The following is a 19,197-nucleotide window of genomic DNA, read 5'->3' as shown; positions in this document are numbered from 1 at the left end:
TGCTGCGGGGAAATCCTGCTGCGGGGAAACCTGCATCTGCTGCGAGCTCCCCGCTCGCCCAGCCCTCCTCCTCTTGCCTTTCCGGAGCTCGTGCTTCGCCCCTGCTGGGATCCCGGGGAAAGCACCGGGCTGGAGAACACGTAACTCCCCCGGGGACCTGCCCTGGGAAGGAACTCGGCCGCTTTCTGAGGATTTTCTCCCCCCCTGCGCACACTTCCCCTTCCTCCTCCCCACACTCTCGCTGACCTTAATGAGTCCCAGCCCACGCCAGCGCCGCGGCTCGCACGTGTTTTCCATTTTTCTGCAGGAAAACGCACCGGGGCCTCGCAGCAGCTCTGATGGACACGGGTCCCGGGGCAGATTGCTGGGTAGGGTGTTTAAAACCCGCGTCCTGAGCCCACCGGGATGCTCCGGAGGAGGAGCTGGTCCTCAGGAGGATACCCCAGCCCCTTGTACCCCAGCAGGCACAAGCAGCCCTGCTGCCTGAAGGGCATTTTTGCCCCCCAGCCTCCAGCTCGTGCCCCAGGGGGGATGCAGAGGGTGTCAGAGAGCCGGAGCGCAACGCGCCGAGCGCTCCCCGCAGCCCTCACCAGCAGCCTGGGAAGCGAGCGAGGCTCTGGGCATGCTAATGGCCCTTACGTAAAGGGGGGAAAGCTGACCCACATACGGGGCTGAAGGGCTGGACCCAAACCTTTGGCACCTGGGGACCTTCCTGGTGGGACGGGGACGACCCCGAGCTCTGCCCCTACCCCGTCCGGGGGCCGCTCTCCGAGCCTCGGGGTGGGGAGCGCCGCCCTCGGTTTGGAAAACAGGAGGAAAAAGAAAAACAAAACTAAAACGCTTTCTCCGGTTATTCCTTTCTGCGAGGCAACGGGGAGGGGGGGAAAGTGCACGGCTCATTACAGCAAAAGGGCAGGCGGCCAGGGAGCATCCTGGCAGGCAGAGCCGCGTGTTTTCGCAGGCTCGCTGCCTCCCGACACAGAAGCTCCCCTTGTAGCCATCACAGCTGTTTGGATTTTACCCGAGTTCATATCACAGCTTATCAAAGGGGCTGCCTTTCTTTTTTTTTTCTTTTTTTCCTTTCCATTTTTTTTTTTTTTTTCCTTCTCCCCTGCGCTTCGCTGAACGGTTCACGTGAAAACAAACCCGGGTCTTGTTCCGCAGGAGGGTGGGGAGAGGAAGAAGAAGGACGAGGAGAAGGACGCGCGCCCCTCGCCGAGCTGCTTTTGGTGGGGGATGCACGGGGATGGGCCAGCCCTGGGAGCCTCCAGAATGTGGGCACACCACGGGGGGCTCCTCGGCAAGCATCAAAACCTTTGGGCACCCAAACGGGGCCACAGAGGAGCAGGAGGGTGGCCAGGACAGGGACAAGAGGAGGGCTTTGAAACCCTGGCTGGGGTTTCAGCATCCCCTGCTCCATAGGGGATCCCCAGCATCTCCCTTCTCTGAACCCACAGTGCTGGTGAAAATCCATAACCCAGTGAGCCCCAGGGCCCCCATCCCACTCCGTCTGTCCCCATCCGGACAGCACAGCCCTGGGAAAGCCAGAGGGAGCAGCAAGCAGCTTGGGGTGCTGCTCGCCCCCGTGCCGAGCACGTCCCATGTCCCCCCCATGTCCCCCCCATGTCCACACCGCGCTGCAGCCACCATCACTGCTCTCCCTCCACTGCCCCTAACAGGTCCCCATCTTGGTTCACGGGCTCAGCTCACTTTGTTTTCCCTTTTTGGGGAGAGCAGGGTGCTGCCCAGCCAGATTTTCTTCACTGCCACGTGCCAAACAGGGCAGCTACCCACTCCCCAGCCAGGCCGGGAGCTCTCGGCACCAAGGCGAGAGGTAACGCCAAAGGGAAGTGCACGGGGCTGATGCTCCTGCCTCCAACAACCACTTTGGAGCTGCTTTTGGGTGCAGACGTGTCTGGATAGGAAGGAGGAGGCAGCACTTGGAATTCTGCAGCCCGCTGTGGTGGCAGGAAGGCTTTTTGCCTCTAGAGATGAACCCGATCTGCTCTGCGGTGCGCGGGGCAACGGGTCCCAGGGTGGCTCCCTCGGCACACCCCTGAGCAGGGCTGTGCCCGCTCCTGAGCACTTCCAGGGCACCAAATGGGCACGAAGCAGCCCTGAAGAGCCCTTTCCTGGCGTTTCCCTTCCCTCCTGCTCCTGCTCAGGGCTCTGCTGCACCCACACACTCGCCCTCTGTGCCGGACGAGGCGCGGTGCCGGGGCTGGAGCTCACGGCGCCGTGCTGGGTGCCACCAGCAGGGACACGTCACAGACAGACCCCGCGCCAGTGCTGGTGGAGAAAGGTGAGGAAAGGACTTGAGGAGAGGCTGTGAACCCCTGCAGTCAGCAACTGGACGTGCCCAAGCCCGTGCTGGGTCAGGAACCAAACTGCCCTACCGCAGCCACCCCGCCTGACCCCAGGGACCTTTGAGCTTGCCCAGCCTGGCACGGCGACGGGGAGAAATGCTGAGCTGGGCTTGAAATCCTTGCCCTGCGTTTCCCATCCCACTGAGCACTGTTCCTGCGGCTGGAAATCATTACCTACAAGTAACAGGTTCGCTTTCCTTCCCCGCTGCCCCAGCCAGCACGCGGGGAGCTGCCGGTGGCACATCGCCATCCCTGGTGGTGCGTCACCGTCCCCGGTGGCAGAGAGGAGCGGGGGGATGAAATATCACCAGCGTTTCCCCCATGGAAACACGGGGCTGGCTTCTCCCCCCGCGGTGCGGAACAGCTGAACCCGCTTGCGGACAGGGGAGGGGTGCAACGTGGGAACACGCATGTGGCTTTCATTCGAGCAGCGCCTAAAAATACCGCCACGAGGCTCCCACATTTGGTGGGGCGCTCTGGCAGCGCATCAAGCTCCTCCAGAGGGTCCCGCGAAACCTCTCCCGCCCCGTTCCCAGCTCGCTGATCCCGGAGGCAGCGGAGGAGTGGTTAACGCCGGCATTTAAGCTGTCGTCAGTAGGTTTCAGAGTTAGTCACCAGTGCTGGAGGCCAGGGCTCACCTTGCCCAGAACGGCTGCGCTGGCTCCAGCCCCCTCGGCTCTCTCCCCCATGAGCCACCAGGCCGTTTGACAAGGGGTAACAAAGGATAGGAGCTTTTGCCGTTGTTTTTTTGGGTTGTTTTTTTGCACTGATGGGGATTTTTTTGCACATCTGGAGCCCAGGGCGTGAGTCACAGCAAAAAGCAGCGGCTGGAGCTGCCCCGCTGGCTGTCGGGGAGCTGGAGGGAAAAATTGGAGGTGGCAGCGGATGGGAGAGCGTTTGAGTGTGACCCCGCGCAGGCTCCCCACTGCTACTCAGAGCCCCTCTAATTACCCTGCTGGTTTAATGAGCAATCGGGCCCCCTCCCCTGCCCTGCTCGCTCCCAGCAGGCGCTGAGAGGTCTGCTACGAGCGGGATATTTTCCCTGCCCTATTCTTAGATCCCCGTGTGGTTAAATGCAACATTTCCAGACTGCCGTCTGGAGCAAAAAAACCATATGCTCAGCTGGATTTTTTGGGGGAGAAACAGCTTCTTACGGGGTATTTGGGATAAGGCACCGGGCTTTAAAGTGGGTGGGGAGAAACCTCCACAATCCTGGCGCTGCAGCCCTGTGGTGCAGGGCACTTGGTGCCCTCGGGGCACTGGGAGAGCTCCACGGAAACCCAGGGAGCAAAACGCCGAGTCCTGCCCCCCTCCTCGAGTCCTGCCCCCCTCCTCGCTGATTTTTCAGCCCTGCCTTGACCGCTAAGCCCATTATTGCTGAGCGAGCCGAGGAATTTGCGTCCCTTGCCCCAGATTTCAGTGCATTAAAGACGCCGCCGCTCTGCCAGCTGCTGCAGCGCTCGTTTTCCCTGCCCCTGCTGCCTGATCGCAGCTCCCGAAATGGATGCAGAACCTGCCAATGTTTGCAGCCGAAATATGTGGCTCCTGCAGAGCAGGCTCCTTGTGGGGCCAGCATCGTGCGCCCCATGAAGCCACGCTGAGCCAGGTGGAAGAATTGGCTCGACTTGGCAAGCACGGCCTTCGTGCTCCAGCTGGCCCGCTCGTTTCCCAACCAGAACCCGATGCAACACGGAGATACTTTGCCTTGGGGGCTGGGAGCAGAAATTACGGTGCCTCGACACGCGAGAGGCGAGTCGGTTTGCTCTGGAAAGCCCGGCCTCGGCTGCCAGCTAGCCAGGGAGGCTGCCGAAAAGGGCTCCGGCTCCTGGTGATGTGAGGGAGCCCGGCACCGAACCCTTCCTCCCAGCCCACCTGGGGCAGCAGGGCTCTGACCTGATGATGAAGGCTCCTCGCGTCTCCAGGAGTTTCCGTTCGCTGCTGAAGCGCTTGAGCAGGTTGATCATGAACTTGTAGAAGTAGGAGTTCATGGTGGGGGTGGAGGGAGAGCACTCCAAGCCTTTCACACCTGGGGAGGCGGGCGAAGGGGAGAGGAAATTAGAGCAGCTGGGTTATTTTGGCTAAAACAGGCTCAGTCAGAGAGCAGACACCCAAAACACAGTCGCAGGACTCAGCGGGGAAGGGTAGGGGCACCAAAATGCCACCGTGCAACTTGCCCACCGTGCAGCTTCAGCAGGGATGGTTTATTCTGCAGGGCAGCGCTCAGAGCAAATGTTTGGGGAGGGTGTTTAAGGGCGAGCTCGCAACCAGGGGGGGATCTCCCCTAGCTCCCCGTGCGGGATGGCTGGGACGGGTCCCGCAGCGTCCCCAGCACGGTCAGCGTTCAGTCTCCCACCAGATCGCGCGGCAACGTGCAGGGTTTGATTTATGTGTGCTGTCTGCTTCTGTCAAGACTCAGCAGAGCATGGAGCGGCCAATTAAAAACGCAATCAAGCAGCCAAAGCCCGGGCTGATGGAAGAGCCCCCGGCCTGATTTCCCCTGCCCGGTGGCGGGGACACGGGGAGGCACCGAGGGGCTCAGCCCGGCACCTCCCCAGCTCTGCCCTGCCCCAGAAGCAGGTCCAAGGGGACCAAAGCACAAATTGTTCTTCTTTTTGGGGAAGGGGAAGTAAAGAACTGGTGGGAACTGTCATTCAAAGCTGGAGAAGTGTTTTTTTTTTGGCCTGTTCTGTCAGCAGCACCAAGCCATCTGACCCAGAGCTGCTCAGGCCAGGCGGGACGCGCATCACGCCTCCACCCCTACCAGCTCCCGATGGTGGTTTTAGGAGCACAGAGCCCAAATTTGAGCGGGCACACACGGCTGGCACGGCCTCCTTCCTCCCCCAGGCTGGGCTTTCCTCCTGCCAGCCCCCAGGCAGCTGCGGGTATCCCCGGGGAAGGTTTCGGCACCGCTCGCCCTGCGTTTCGGAGCAGCGCGGTGCCGGAGCAGCCTTGCTCAGCGGGTGGCCCCGCAGCTCACGGCGCGGCACAGCGGGGTCTGGCTCGGCACGGCAGCAGGAGCAGCTCCTCACGGCACGAGAGACAGGCGGGGAGAAGTGTTAAGAAAACTGCGGCTTAATTAATTGGAGCTCGCACCTCTCCCCCTTCCCCTGGCGCGAGGCGTCGCAGATCCGCCACCTGCCAGAGCGGCTGCGAGCGCACCACGCGGCAGCCCCCCAGCTCATCCTTTCCCATGGGACACGAGGGGAGCAGAAGGGCAAAAGCTGCCTGGATCTTGGTTTTCAGTACGAATACGGATGGTGTAAGCAGGGCCACTCGATCCTTCTGGCTTTTGGGGTCGGTGGATGCTGGCTGGGGCAGAAAAAGCCGCGCGGAGCCGGGGCGGCTGCGAGCGCTCGCTGCGGTTCGCGCCGCCGGTACGCTGCCATCGCTCATGGGGCCGCGTTATAAATCAAGAGAGACAGGCAATTAGGAACCTATATTAAGGCCCTTATAAATATATATTGCATGGCAGCCGGGAACATTCGGGCCGTCTGGCTGCCTGACGGCCGGAGCTGTCTCGAAACCTTTGGCGGGTGAAGCGTCCCCAGACTGCACCGGGAGAGGACGCGGGCGCTGACTCACATTTTCCTTCTTTGGCCACCGAGCACCGAATTTCACCATAGCAGAGAACGCAAGTTTTGCTAATTTTCCATGATTACTTGCAAACTGGTCCTAATTAAAACCGGCGCAGACTTGCTTGGCTCCATTTAAACCGAATTGAAACGCGATTTGACCAGAATTGATTCCTTTCTGAAGCAGGCTAAATCCGGGTAAGCTGTTTAACAGCTACCCACCAGGGCATTGGTGGCGGTTTAGCTAAAATGATTTACTTTAACCCATAATTGGAGCCATCTCTGCACCGACCGGGGCTGGGATACAGGAGGTGGCTGAGCTGAGAGCTGCTGGCGGGGAGAGGAGCGCACGGGGTCGGTGTGCCGAGCACCGCGGGGTGGATGCTGCGCCTCCATCACCAAAAAGAGGTGATTTAGGGCTGTTTTTAAGGCTGTTTCCTTGCTCACGAGGGTCTGGGAGGAGGTTTTGGACACCCAGCGCCCTGCCCTGCCCAAGCATCCCTCCAGCCCCGGGGCCTCACGCCTCCCCTCGGTCCTCGGTGCGTGGCCGGGGCGAGCTGCGGGCGCCGGCGGCGTGGGAGGCGGCGCTGGAGGATGGAGCCCAGCGAAACCCCGTGCGGAGACGTGGGAATCTGCACCACATCTCCCCCCCGGCAGCCTTCCCCAGGATGTTTTGAATTTGAGCTTTCGCAAACACGGCGCAGCGAAGCCTCGCGGAGCGGGATAAAAATAGAGCCGTTAAGAAAAAAAAAAAAAAGTATATATATATAAAAAAAAAAAAGGCAAACTCTCCCACCGAAACCCAATAGCTGGAAACAGACACGAACGTGCCGGCAGCTCAGCTGGGCTCTCACAAACCACAGGGCCTGGGATGCTGCTGAGGAAATGAACTCACCGCCAGCACCGGGCTGCGCTCTGCCTGCTCCCCGCGGGGATGCCCAGGCACACGGAGGCTGCTCTGCTCCCTGCCTGGCCAAAGAGCCCTGGGCTTGTGGTTTTTGGGATGTCAGAGCATCAGACAGAGGCACCCTGCGGGCTGAGGCCCCGTCAGTGCCGTGTGGGAGGGAAGGGGATGGGGACACGGAGGGCTGGCAGCTCCGTGGGGAGAGGTGAGGCGCACGGCACAGCCCCGGGAGCGTGCCAGAGGGCACGGGGATGCCCTGAGACACTTCGGGCATAAATCACGATGCATTGCATCAAAAAAAAGTGTGGGTTTCCTCCTGGTCCTCCCTGCTATGTCCCCAAGCAGGAGGTGACAAGGTGACAGCTGAGGCCAGCGCCCTGCCACGCTCGCGTGGGGCTGACGGGGCAGCTCGTCCTCCCCGTGGTGCTGGAGGAGGGGTGCTGGGGGTCCCACACACCGCGCTTCTCGCCCTGCCCCGGCTCATTGTGGCCGGGGGGAGCCGTCGGAGGGCAGCCGACCTTATGTAAGCAGAGAACAAAGCAGCTAAATAAAAACCCGAGCTGGGAACGGGCTGCGGAAGTGGGACACGGCTTTCCTGGCTAATCAACGAGCATCTGAAGGAAACCGAGCTGAATGGCAGGGAAACAACTGCATAAACACATCCCGGGGGGAAGAAAGGGTGAGAGAGGAAGCGGGGGAAGCCCGCAGCGTGGCACGGGCCCCCTCTGCCTCCCCTGCTGCCCTCGCTGCTCGCCCTGGGGGGCAGAGCTTGGGGTGGAGATGGAGAGCACCTGCGGAGATGGAGGGCACCTGTGAAGCTGCATGCTCAGATGGGGCTCAGGTGTGGGAGAGGAGGGGATCTGAGATTTCCCAGCCCGTGCAGCTCTCCTCCCAGTGAAGATCTCGCCTCTGAAGGAGATGAAGGAGGTGGGTTTAACCCCAGGGAGGAGCGCAGCGTGAGAGCATCCTGCCCTCGAGACACGGCCACGCAAGCCAAGCGCGGCGCGGAACCACCCGGGGAGCTGTGTGCGGGGATTGCTGCCCTGCACCCCGGTCCAAACCCAGGTCCTGCTGCTGTGGGGTCACGCAGCACCTCGGGGTGCACACCCGGTCCAAACCCAGTCCCCTCGGGGTGCACACGCGGTGCCTGGGCGCTCGCCCACGCCTGGTGTGCGGGGCAGAGGTTGGGTTCGCGTGGAGCGCCGTCACCGCAGCATCGCGCGGACCAGGGGGGTGCTATCAGCCGTGCTCCCACCCCAAAAAAAAAAAAATACAAAAAAAGGAGTCTTTGCAGTCACCACAGCCACGCTGGGATAACCGGGGCCCTGCACGAGGCCCTGCGAAGCCCAGCTCTTCTCCACGCCACGCTGCGATAGCTGGAGCCAGGCTGCTCCTCCCGAGTGCTCCGAGGGGCCACGGCAGCCGCTGGGATGCGCGCCATGCAGCCTGCTATTTTTAGATAATCCACAAGGAAGGAAACCTCAGGCAAGAGCCATCAGCGAAGAGCTGAGCTGCAGCTCCTCGGCAGCTTGGCCAACGCCGCGGGCGCTGCTCCACCCACGCAGCCTCGCTGGGGACACCGGCGCATCGCCGGCACCCGCGGAGCTCAGCGGGCATCCAGCAACCCCCCTCCACCCCACACATCCGAAACAGGTAGCTCTGCAAAACCCAAATTACTCAGGAAACCTCAAATCCCGGGCTGGTTTCTGCTGCAGACCTTCCCAAGCCCAGGGAGGGGGGAATTATTTGTGCTCTTCGGAGGAAATTCAGCCCCGGGAGCAGGAGCGAGGCTCCGGCGGTGATTTTGCGAGGCGCGGCGGCTGCGTGCTGCGCAGGAGGGGCAGCCTTGGCTCTGCTCGTGGTTTACAATCCCGAGCTGACATGAAATGTGTCTTTGGCCGGGACGACCTGGCTCGGGGAGCGCAACCGGGAGGCTCCTCGATAGCAGCAGCAGCAGCAGAGGGGAAGGGGCAGCCAAGCAACTGCAGAGGATGAGCCACAGACAGGGGAAGGTGGAAAAAAAAAAAAAAAAAAAAGCCTGATGTGCTGGGATGATTAATGGAAGGCTTTTTTTTTTCCCCTCCCAAGTCCCCAAACAATAGGACTGTCCTTTTTCATCTCTCCGAGGGCTCGGGGCGACGCCGTGGTTCACATTCAGCACACGCAGCCACGAGCAGGCGAGGCGCTGTGCCACGGGCACGGGCTGAGCCCTCCGCAGCGCTGCGTTTTGGGCACCTCGGGTGGCAGCCAACAGCCCGTCCTGAACCACATTTAGGGCTCTACGAGCAGAAAAGAGGCTGCCACCCAAGGCCCCATAAAAAAAGGGGCACTAACAACATCCCCCAACACCAACCTCTGCACCATCTTGCTGCTAACCGTGGCCAATTCCCCAGAAGATGAGCCAAAAGGAAGAGCAATAAAATATGGACAGCTCCATGGCAAACCGAATCTCCCAGGGATGCGGGGTGGGAGCTGATATTTTGATTTCCTAGCCCACGAGCAGCCTTCCCTTCCACCTGAGGAGGTCTGACACGGGTGCCACCCAGCACCAAGAGGCTTGGCTTTGTGATTCGGCTCCAAATGCATCAAGAAGCAGTGGAGGGCACTCACCCGAGGCGCTCAGCTGGCTGTTTCTGCCGGGGATGTGCAGCTCCACCTGGCCGGGGCGCGGGTCAGCGGTCTCGGAGGGGCCGTGCCCCTCGGTCTGCCCCGCTGGGGAAGAGGCGATCTCAGCCAGCACCTCGAGGTCCTTCAGGATGACCTGCAGGGAGAGGGAGAGCGCTGGGTGAGCGGGACCGATGACACGAGGAGAGGGGCCGTGGGGAGGGTTTTGCTTTCCAAAATCCCTGCTGGGGCAGGGGAGGTGGGAGGGTGAGCGCCAAATCCCAAGACGCAGGGAAAACAGGGCTATGGGGCCCACAGTAGGATTTTCAACTGGCTGCAGAGGAGCTGGGGCAGGAAGGAGAAAAGGGGACAAGCCCAACAGCTTTTATTCCACAAGTCCCAGGGCAGCACGGGAAATTAAGCCCCATTCAGTCAGGAGCAGGGTTTGCTTCCCCCTCTCCCCATTTTGGGGTTTGCCCCGAGTGCAGCCCCAGCTCCCTGCACCCCAGAGCAGCTCCTTCCTCCCCCAGCCAGGTCAGTCCCCGCTGCCTATATATAGAGCTTCTGGAGGAATTATTACAGGTTCTCTTTTCTTTTTTTTTTTTTTCCCTGCTCTTCTCATGTCTCGAGCTATTTTGGGGCCCTCTTCATCCAAATGTCCTTGTGTCTAGGTGCCTCATCGCTCCTCCCTGACGTGCCAGGGCTGTGCGGAGCAGCGAGGCTGCCCAAAGGGCTGACTGCCACCTCGGAGCCCTGCGCACCCAGCACAGCCCCGGGGGCTTTCCACGTGCTCTCACGAGCCCCTGGGCGTCTTTCTGTGGAGCTGCGAGCTTCAGCTTCAGAGCTACCAAGAAAACCCTCACCCCACTACAAAAAAAAACCAACAATATGTATTTTTATAATGTGCAGAATATGAAAAGGGACCCTGATAACGCGAGAGGCAGGTGCTCCTGGCTTTCTGTATGGCATAAATATCCTAAGTGATTTTCTTTTGCAATTACAGTCAATTTTACGCTGAGGTTTCAGCCCCCACAGCCTTACAGCCTGGTGCCCAGGCTTTGGAGGACACGGACAAGGGGAGAGGAGCAGGGAGAGCTGCTCCATGGCATGGCAGAGCACCTGGATGAGCACCTTGCTGCCCCCATCAGCTCCCCCGGTACCCCTGGGTCACATCCTGACCCTCCTCGGCTTGGGGATGCAGAGTCAGCCTTGGAAAGCTGCTAACCACTCGGCTCCAGCACGCATGGGAGGACCTCGGGAGCACAAACACCACCAAATCCCAGCCTGCTGCCACCCCAGGGAGGAGAACAACCACCAGCAGCAGCTTTGGCACCGAGGAACCATCCCTGGGGGCCAGGAGAGCGCAGCTCAGCCCACGGCGCCTCCGCGGTGCCGTCACGGGGGGACCTGGTTGCCAGCGGGGGCTGCTCAGGGGGAGGCACCGAGCTGGGTAAATGACACCCCTGGAGGCTTCTCGTTGCTTTTTGGCTAAAAGCAGCAAGGACCCAAAGGTTTCGGCTCGCCTCCGGGGCCCTGCAGCGTCGGGAAAAACCAGCTGGAGAGCTGCAAAACGGCACGGGCATCGTGTCACCCGCAGCCCCGTCCTGGTCACAGCCCCCAGATTTAGGGCAAATTTAGGGCGAAGGCCTGGGGGGTTTTCCAGCCGTGGGAAAGAGGCAGGGAGGCCCGGCCTCCGCCCCGCGTGCTGCAGAGAGGCTTCCCGGCCGCGGCCGGAGCCGAGCCAGCAGCGCTTGGTATGCGCCGCACATCCCCGCGCCGAGCTGAGACCCAGCTTTGTGCACGAGGAGGCTGCAAGAGAGCGGCATCCTGCAGGGGCTGCGAGTGCCATGGCAACGGGACGGCTGTGCCAGCGGGTCCCCGTCCCTGGGATCATCGGGCACAGTCCCCAGGACCATCCAAGGAAGGGGCCGGGGTCATCCCCAGCTCCCCAGACAGGGCGCGAGGATGCCCAAGGCTGGGCTCGCCCTGGGGCCAAGTGCTGGATCCCCGGGGGTTTTAGGGAAGAGGGAGGTGAAGCAGCCCCGCAGCGAGGATGGAAAGAGGGTGGGAGACCCTTCCCCTCCCCGAGGGCTATGTGAGGTGCACGCCACGAGCCCCCTGCATGTCTCCCCGGATCCAGGTTGGGTTAATTCACCTCTCCTTCTGCTTGAATTGCGCCTGGGCCGGCTCTGCCATCTCACGCCCAGCCTTGCAGAGGGACAGATGGATGCACGCCCCTCCTGCGCTCCCCTCGGGCACCTTCCCACGTGCCAAGTGTCCCCTTGGTGTCCCTGCTGGGGCTCTGCCTCTGGCCAAAATGTGCCCGCACCCCTCAGCAGCCATCCCACGCAGCCCCCTGCCCTCTGCTCGGCACGGGTCTGGGCTCCTCAAGGCGCTCTGAAGGCTTTGCTGAGTTTGTCTAGGTGGTTTTTTCTCCTTCCAAACCCTGCAGATGTTACTGGGGAGGGGAGGAAAGCACGGGAGCGCCGTCCCAGAGCCAAGAGCGGCGAGCAGCGCGGCTGGCTGGGCCCCAGGCGCGCACGGTGTGAAAAGCAAACTCACGTCCCCCCCTCCGCCGGCTTTAAAAACAAAAAAAAAAGAAGAAAAAAACCACCATTAATCTTCCCACACCAATTTAACCGGGCCTCTTTTCAGGTCCCCAGCACAGCAACTTCTCTCCTCTGATCCTGCCAAGGGTTTTTTTTTTTCCCTTCCAGCCGCCAGATCTCAGCCTGCTGCTGGGAGGGGATGGGAGCAGCGTGGCCGGGGCTTCTCCTCCCCTCTGCGGCACTGCTCCTCGCACCTCCGGGGCATTTACAGAAGCTAGCACAGGGAAAGAGGCTTCTGCCCAGGGCAAATCATCCCAGGACGTGTGAACACACCTTCACAGCACCAACACAAACAGCAGGTGGGGGAGCTGGTTGGTAACACGGCCACGGCCAGCCAAAACCACGCCAGAGACCTGAGAACTCCGTGTCCTCCCTCCTGCTCTCACAGATCCCCCGTCTGCACCCATCCTGGGGTGCAAGGGCAGGCCTGGGGCACGCTGTCCCCCAAAAGGGAGAAGCAATCAGCCCCCCGGGGAAGATGCACGGCACCCTGCCGAGCTGCCCCAGCCCTGAGCACCTCGTTGGAGGTGTTTAATTGGGGTACGGGGAGCCTGGTGCCACCGAGCTGGGTTCGTTGAGCACTGCAGCACTGTGAAGGATGCACGGAGAGGGATGCAGGCTGGTGGGAGGGAGCTGCTGGTGCCCCTGGGGGGCTGAATGCTTGCCAAGGCACAACGGGCGCTGTTTTTGGGCTGCTTGCACAGACCCGAGGCTGGGCTGACCGCATTTTCCACGACCCAACTTAAATTATCCCCCTCTCTGTACACCCTGCCATTAAGGCGCACCCTGAAGCGTAACTTCTCTCGAGGACGGGTAACCTCCCTGCCCCGGTATCCAGTCGCCTCGAGTCACAGAATCACAGAATTTCTAGGTTGGAAGAGACCTCAAGATCATCGAGTCTCCCTCTGGAAAATATTTACCACCAAAAAAACATCAAAAAGCCAGGCACAGGCGTGTCAGTGCTCTCCTCTTGGAGCGCCCTCCCCTTTCAGCTCGCTGCTTTGCGCAGGGGATTAAACTCTAGGAGCAGGAGCACGATGGAGCTAAACCCAACAGAGCACAACTGGAAACCACACCATGCTCAGCTTTGGCACAAGCTTTTGTTTGGCCACATTCACGGGGAATTTGGCGCAAGGGGAGAGGTTTGCAGGGACTTAGAAGGTGATGGCCCAGCTCGGGATGCTCCAGGAGATATAACTGCAAGGTGCAAGCTAGGGCATGGCTGGGATCTTCTTGCTGTGTTTAGAGCCTGGTGTTCCCGCTGCATGAACAAAGGTGGGTTTTGGTGTCAGCAGAGCACAGAGGGAGCTGGACTTTATCCTGCCCCAGATCAGACCCCAGCTCCTCCTCGTGCGTCATGCTCGCGTGAGTCAGACAAAGGTCCCAGCACAGCCTCCAGCCCCCAGCGAGGCTGATAGCAGCAGATAAGCAAACAGGAGGATGTAAATAAACAGCTCCCATTTGCAGCTGGAGAAAGGAAAGCAGGACAAACCGAGAAAACAAGCAGTGCCACCGGTGCAGGTTTTTCTCAGAAATCCCCTGCTGTGTGTCCCCGGGCACGGCCGAGCAGCCGATTTGGAAACCACCTCTGCAAGACGAGCTTGCAGAGGGCAACAACCTGCAGAGCACGGCTTGCCTTCAGCCACAGCCAGCAGCAACCGTGCTTTTAACCTGAGCATGGAAAGGCCCAGCACGCTCTGCCCAAAGGCACCTGGGCTCTGACTTCTCGCTTTCTTCACCACCAGCCCTTCAGCCCCTCGCTAGCAGGAGTCGGGGCTGCGAGACCCGCACGGATGAAAGGAGCAGCTTGTGCAGAAAACGCCGTGCTCACCACAAACCTGTTATCCCGGAACCATTAGGGTGTCTTAACCACATCGAATTTTAACCAGTGCTTTTCAAAACCGAGCCCCAAACCAGCTTTGACATGCAGAGAAACGCGGGGCAGGGAAGCATGGAGCCAGCGCAGGGTGACGCAGTGCAGCAACCCAAAACCTGACAGCCAGGAGTCTCGCATCCCCACTCATCTACGTATCAAAGGGAATTGCTTGCTTCAGCTTCGCTCCAGCTCCTTTGTGCTGCTGCTGCGCTGCATTTGGGAATCTTAACGAGGTCTCTTGGCTGTTTCTCCGCTGGCGCTGGGGAATTGGGAACGGCCGGGAAGGGGAGGGAAGGCGGCGATGACTCAGGACGCCACAGATGCATCATGAGATGCTGGCCCCTGCTCAGCGTGGTGGAGGTGGCGCAACACCTTGTGCTGCTCCAACATGAAAAACATACGTGACAACTGAAAGGGCGCAGAACCAGCCCCATCCAGCACAAATTCCTCCTCGATTATTTATGGAGAGACTCAGAGCAGCTCAGCAAGACCAGACTTAACGGCAAGGTGCCTGAACACAGTCCCTGTGCTAACCTGGCCATCCCCAGCCCATTAGCTGAGAGCTTTTGGGGATCCCAATCTGCCCCAGGACACCATGAATGTGCGTAGGAACACCACGCAGTGCCCTCGAGCAGGGAGCAGGACTAACATGGCTTAAGGAGCACCCTGCACCCCCTTTTCTAGTAGGGGCTGACATTCCAGGTTAGCTATCTCAATTTGCCCTCATCGTTCCCAAAAATGCTTGGCTCGAACCCCCCCCCTCCTACTATTTTGGTCATTTCTATTTCCTCTGCAGAGAGCAGCAAGCATGGCTGGGAGCCAGCTGAGCGGTGATATTTAATGGATTGACTTGTCTATGGATTTCCTTCAAAAAAATCCCCCCCAAACATTTAAATAAATAGAAGACAGGATTAAATAAATCAGCTTAAAATTACTTTTGAGCCATTCCCAGTTATGTCACATGGAGGAAATGCATCACCGGGGTCCTTTCTTCACTGCTTTTTTCAAATATTAATAAGCAGTGTAATTGCAACATGACTCACTGCAGTCTCCTGCCAAGCCAGAGAGACTATCTGCAAGATGCAGGCTTTCTGGAGCACTGCAAAGGCAGATGTGTGCTTGGGGACTCTTTTGGAAAGGTTTGCATCGTAAGCAGCAGGGTATGGAAAATGGCCAGGCAGCCGCTTGCCTTTGCAAGTGCAAGTCATTCCCTCGCTTGCTCGTTCCCTTCCCTCCTCTCTTAACACCCCCTCGCACCAGGGATTTATTCTGGCGTTGGGGTTTGATGCCCTGAGCGTGTAATCCCAAGCAGGGAGCGTGTGATTTTTATTCCACGAGGAAGATCTGGCCTGAGAGGCTTCAAGGGCTGCCGGCAGCTTTGTGCAAGCTGCATCTAAACCCGGGCCAGTGATGGGGGAAGCGCCACCAGCCACGGCCCGAAGCCACCGGTACCCCACACAGGCACCAGGAATGCTCTAGAGTGTGGCAGAGAGGGGGGGAAAAAGAGAAAGATGCTGGTATTGTGAAGACCAGAATGGAAAATGAAACAAAAAAAGGGGTGAGGAAGAAAGAGAAGGAACAGGGAGAAGAGGCACAGCATCTCAGGAAGGGGACAGTATGGCACCGGGAAGCCGAGGAGCAGGCAGGGGGCTTGGAGAGCCAGGGCAGAGCAGGGGCAGCGAGGAGTGAGCCAAATATTTGTTTTGCTCTCTCCTGAGCCATCCCGCTGCTGCTATGGGTCTCACAGCCAGCCAGCGGGCCTGAAAGCTCACCCCTACAGCACGGGCTTGGGGCAGAGAGCAGCATGGACAGACGTTTCCCCTTAGCTTTAACGACTTCAAAAAACACCACCAGAGTTAAAAACCCACCCTGCCCTTTGCAGCAGGGGTTTACAAAGAGGGGACAGTCAGGATTTACAGAGGAATAAAGGGAAAAGGGAAAAGGCCGCGGGTCTGGGCCTACCCCGCAGCCCCACTCCAGGCCCCGGCGTGCTGTTGCTGCACGGGCTGGGCCCGGCGTGGTTGCTCAGAGGGTGTCTCAAAGGCATGTTGACACAGACACTGAGATGAGGTAGTGTCTGAATTCTGAGCCTGGGGACGCGGGAAGGGGCTAAAGGCAGGCGACTGCCCCCCGAGCATGGGGCATCATGGCGGTCGCACCACAGGGCCAGCTCTACCAGGCACGGCTGATGGGGCCCTGCCGGCGGTGGGCACTGCTTAACTGCTTTGCCAGGTCTCAGCTAAGTTTTTAAGGCATCTGGTGGAAAAAATCCCCATCTGCATGCTGCTGTCATGAGGTGTCTGAATTCCCACTCACCCAGCCCCACACATGGCACCAGGGTAAGACATCACCTCTGGCGCTTGAATCCCAGAGCCTTGAGCCTTCCCAGGCAGGCAAAAAGGATTTTTAGGAGTGACCAGCTCTCAGAGGTGGAAAGGAAGGCTCACACAGTCAAAGGGTACGAACGACACCAGCCTAACAGGACTCTCAGCTTGGCAAGGGTGCAGCCTGTTACCTGCAGGCTCCAGGTCTGGCCACCAGGGCTGAACTCCCTGGTGTCAGCGCTGGCCAAACCTCATGAAATTCCCAGGTTCAACCCAACCGAACCAGGCAAAGCTGCTCCAAAACTTGGCTGGAAGTGGGGACGGGGAGCTCCCAGTTAGACTGGACGCGGCAGCACCTACCTCATCCGACTCGTCCGAGAGGGTCCGCAGGAGGATGGGGAAGAGGCTGTCGGTGTGTCGGAACATCTAGAAGCAGAGAGGTGAACGCCATCAGTCCCACAGGCCCCACTGTCACCCACCAAGGGACCCTTTGCACTCCTGGGGATGCTGCTGAAAGCTTCACCAGCATTTTCCATCCTACCTGCAAGCATCTCCCTAAAGCTACTGGGCTAGTAGCAGCTGAAGCCTTCATGAAAAATGCAGGCAGACATTTGGTTACAAAGCTACCAAGAGAGGAAGTTCGAGGCTCAGGTGCCGAGTCCTACACCTACCTTCCGAGGAGTCTTGATGTAGAGGTGGTAGAGCCATTTCAGGACCGCAATCCTGGTCATCATCCCAATGGAGGTGTCGTGAAGGTGGCAGTCCAGCACCTGAACGATGCCATCGAGGTTTAGGGTCACCTGGATCCTTTCAGAGCTGCACAGAAAAGAAAGGGGCTGGGTTCAGCGCTGTGATGCACACCTCACTCCTCGCACGATGAGGAGGTTCATAGCACACCACAGGCTAGATCAAACATCTCAGCCCAAACCCTAAAACATCCAAACCACCCCCCTGACCTGATCCAGCCCCGTGCAGTCCTGCCACCCACATTTTTTATTTGGTACATCCAGATCTGCTCAGGGCAGCCCAAGACCCGTGCTCGTATCTTCGGGAGTTACAGGAACCTGGAAGCAAGCTGCAGGAGGTCCCCAGTGATTTTGGGGGGCAGCTCTGCCACAAGGCCACCCCGAGGACACCATGGTGGCTCCCAAAAGCCACTGCCAAGAGGAAAGCTAAAGACAACTCATCATCCAGGGACAAAAGTGAGCAACTCCTTGGTTCATGAGGACACTGCCTCCTTTATAACACCGGTGGCCTCCAGACCCTCAGCTCTTACTGTGGTGAAGCACGTTCCAGCTTCTCCCCAAATAGGACCCATGTCTGGCACAGCCAGGAGACCCCAAAGCAGGAGAAGCGATGCTACAGCATTTTTTTGTCCCTTTTGTGCTTGCCATGGACTGGGCCGAGGAGCGAGGGGTGAAGCAGACCTCCAAGAGCAGCTGCACCGAAGAGCCAGAGCCAAGTCACTCCTCTCCTAGCCGAGCCACTGAATTATTCAAGGCTGGGCCAAGCTCCTGCAGGTTTTTCTATGGTGTGCAGAGCTCCTCTGCATCACGTTTGATAAGAAATCCTAAAGGGCAGGCTTCTTCATGGTATAATTTGCAAGTAGAAGTGTGGCTTAATAGGATTTGATCCTCCCCAGGACATGCGTTCTGAGGGCTGGATGAGGAGGCTGCGGCCCCTGACAGCTCTGCAAGTATCTGACTGCTTCATCTGCGTCACGTAACAGATGCTGGGGCCCGCAAATTGCCTCGTGAGCTGGCTGGAGTTGTGCTTTGATGTTGCAAACATCAGCCGAGGGCTAAACATTCAGAGCAGAGGGGAAGGAGGGATGGACTCAGGCTGCTGCTGCTGCTTGGAGGGCCCAGGAGGAGCTCGGGAGAGGGGGATCCCCCCCACGAGCAGCATCCCCGTGGATTTAAGTCACTCTGACCCTGGAGAGGTGTCGGTGAGCAGTCCTGCACCTCTCCCCCGTGCCCCAGCCCCCTAATTCCTGCTCCCTACCTCTTCTGGGATCAGCAGCAGCTCGCCCAGGGGGCTGCCCTCACCAACCCATTTCCCTGCGGACTCCGCTCCCTCCCCTGCGCTCCACCTGCCAACGAGGCTCCCGAGCGAAGAGCATCACGAATCCTTGACCTGATTACATCTCCATGCCAAATCATGCCTTTGCCTGAGCAGGAGGGGAGTTATCTCGGGGGGAACGTGAGGAATGTGCCTGGTGTTTGCACGGGAAGATGCCGGAGCGGTGGGTGATGCTGGCTGGGGACGCAGGGCTGCGCGGTTTGCGGTGGCACCACAACAGAGCCATTTCCTACCTGCTTGTGCAAAACAAGCTCATCAAAACCCTCTCCCCGGTGCCACGGCACGTGCACAGCAGCACGCTGCCCCTGACCGTGCTCCTCCGTGCAGGAGCAGCACCACATTTTGCTGCATTTCCAGGGAGAAAGGCACCAGTAAAGCACTGCAAGCGCTCCTGCAGCCGGCTCAGGGCTTGCCCGTGCGTCCTGGCTTTCCTTAATCCCCGAGCGGGCGCCTGGCAGCGAGGGTAATGGCATTGCCTTAATGCGATCCGCTCGGGCTCCCAGCATCGACAGCTGTGCCAGGGCAGATGTCGGATGCGATCGCTTCCATCTCACCCACTACCCTACTTTCTCCCCCGCTGCTCCGGAGGGCTGGCGCAGCCCTGGCGCCTCCCGCGTGCTTCTCGTGCTGCAACGAGCGGTTTTACGGTGAATTTAGCAACAGTGGGAGCTGCAGCAGGCTCTCGCCTCTGGATAGTGGAGCCTTTTTTTGCATTTTTTCCCCTCCCAGCAGTGGCTGGGGAACCTGACCCCTCCTTACAAGTGGTCCTGTCAGCTCGTTCCCCATCTCAGAAGGCACCCTCCAGCACACAAACGCTTTTCCCTTTCCAAGCTCATTCAGTCCACGGGGATGGTTTTCAC

General features: G+C 59.5%; 1 protein-coding gene across 1 annotated transcript in view; it reads right to left on the bottom strand.

The window, feature by feature from the left end:
* VAC14 (VAC14 component of PIKFYVE complex) overlaps positions 1-19,197 on the bottom strand; it is a 41,654-nt gene that overhangs the window by 10,109 nt on the left and 12,348 nt on the right. The window contains exons 11-14 of the mRNA XM_068693215.1: positions 16,927-17,071; positions 16,616-16,681; positions 9,453-9,603; positions 4,260-4,392 (exon numbers count right to left, since the gene is read on the bottom strand). Coding sequence (XP_068549316.1) covers positions 4,260-4,392; positions 9,453-9,603; positions 16,616-16,681; positions 16,927-17,071 — 495 coding nt within the window. The remainder of the gene's footprint in view (positions 1-4,259; positions 4,393-9,452; positions 9,604-16,615; positions 16,682-16,926; positions 17,072-19,197) is intronic.

This window comes from Anas acuta, chromosome 10, assembly GCF_963932015.1.
Source record: "Anas acuta chromosome 10, bAnaAcu1.1, whole genome shotgun sequence".
Lineage (NCBI taxonomy): Eukaryota > Metazoa > Chordata > Aves > Anseriformes > Anatidae > Anas > Anas acuta.
Note: the sequence above shows the minus strand (reverse complement) of the source record. Positions and strands in the feature narration are given on the sequence as shown.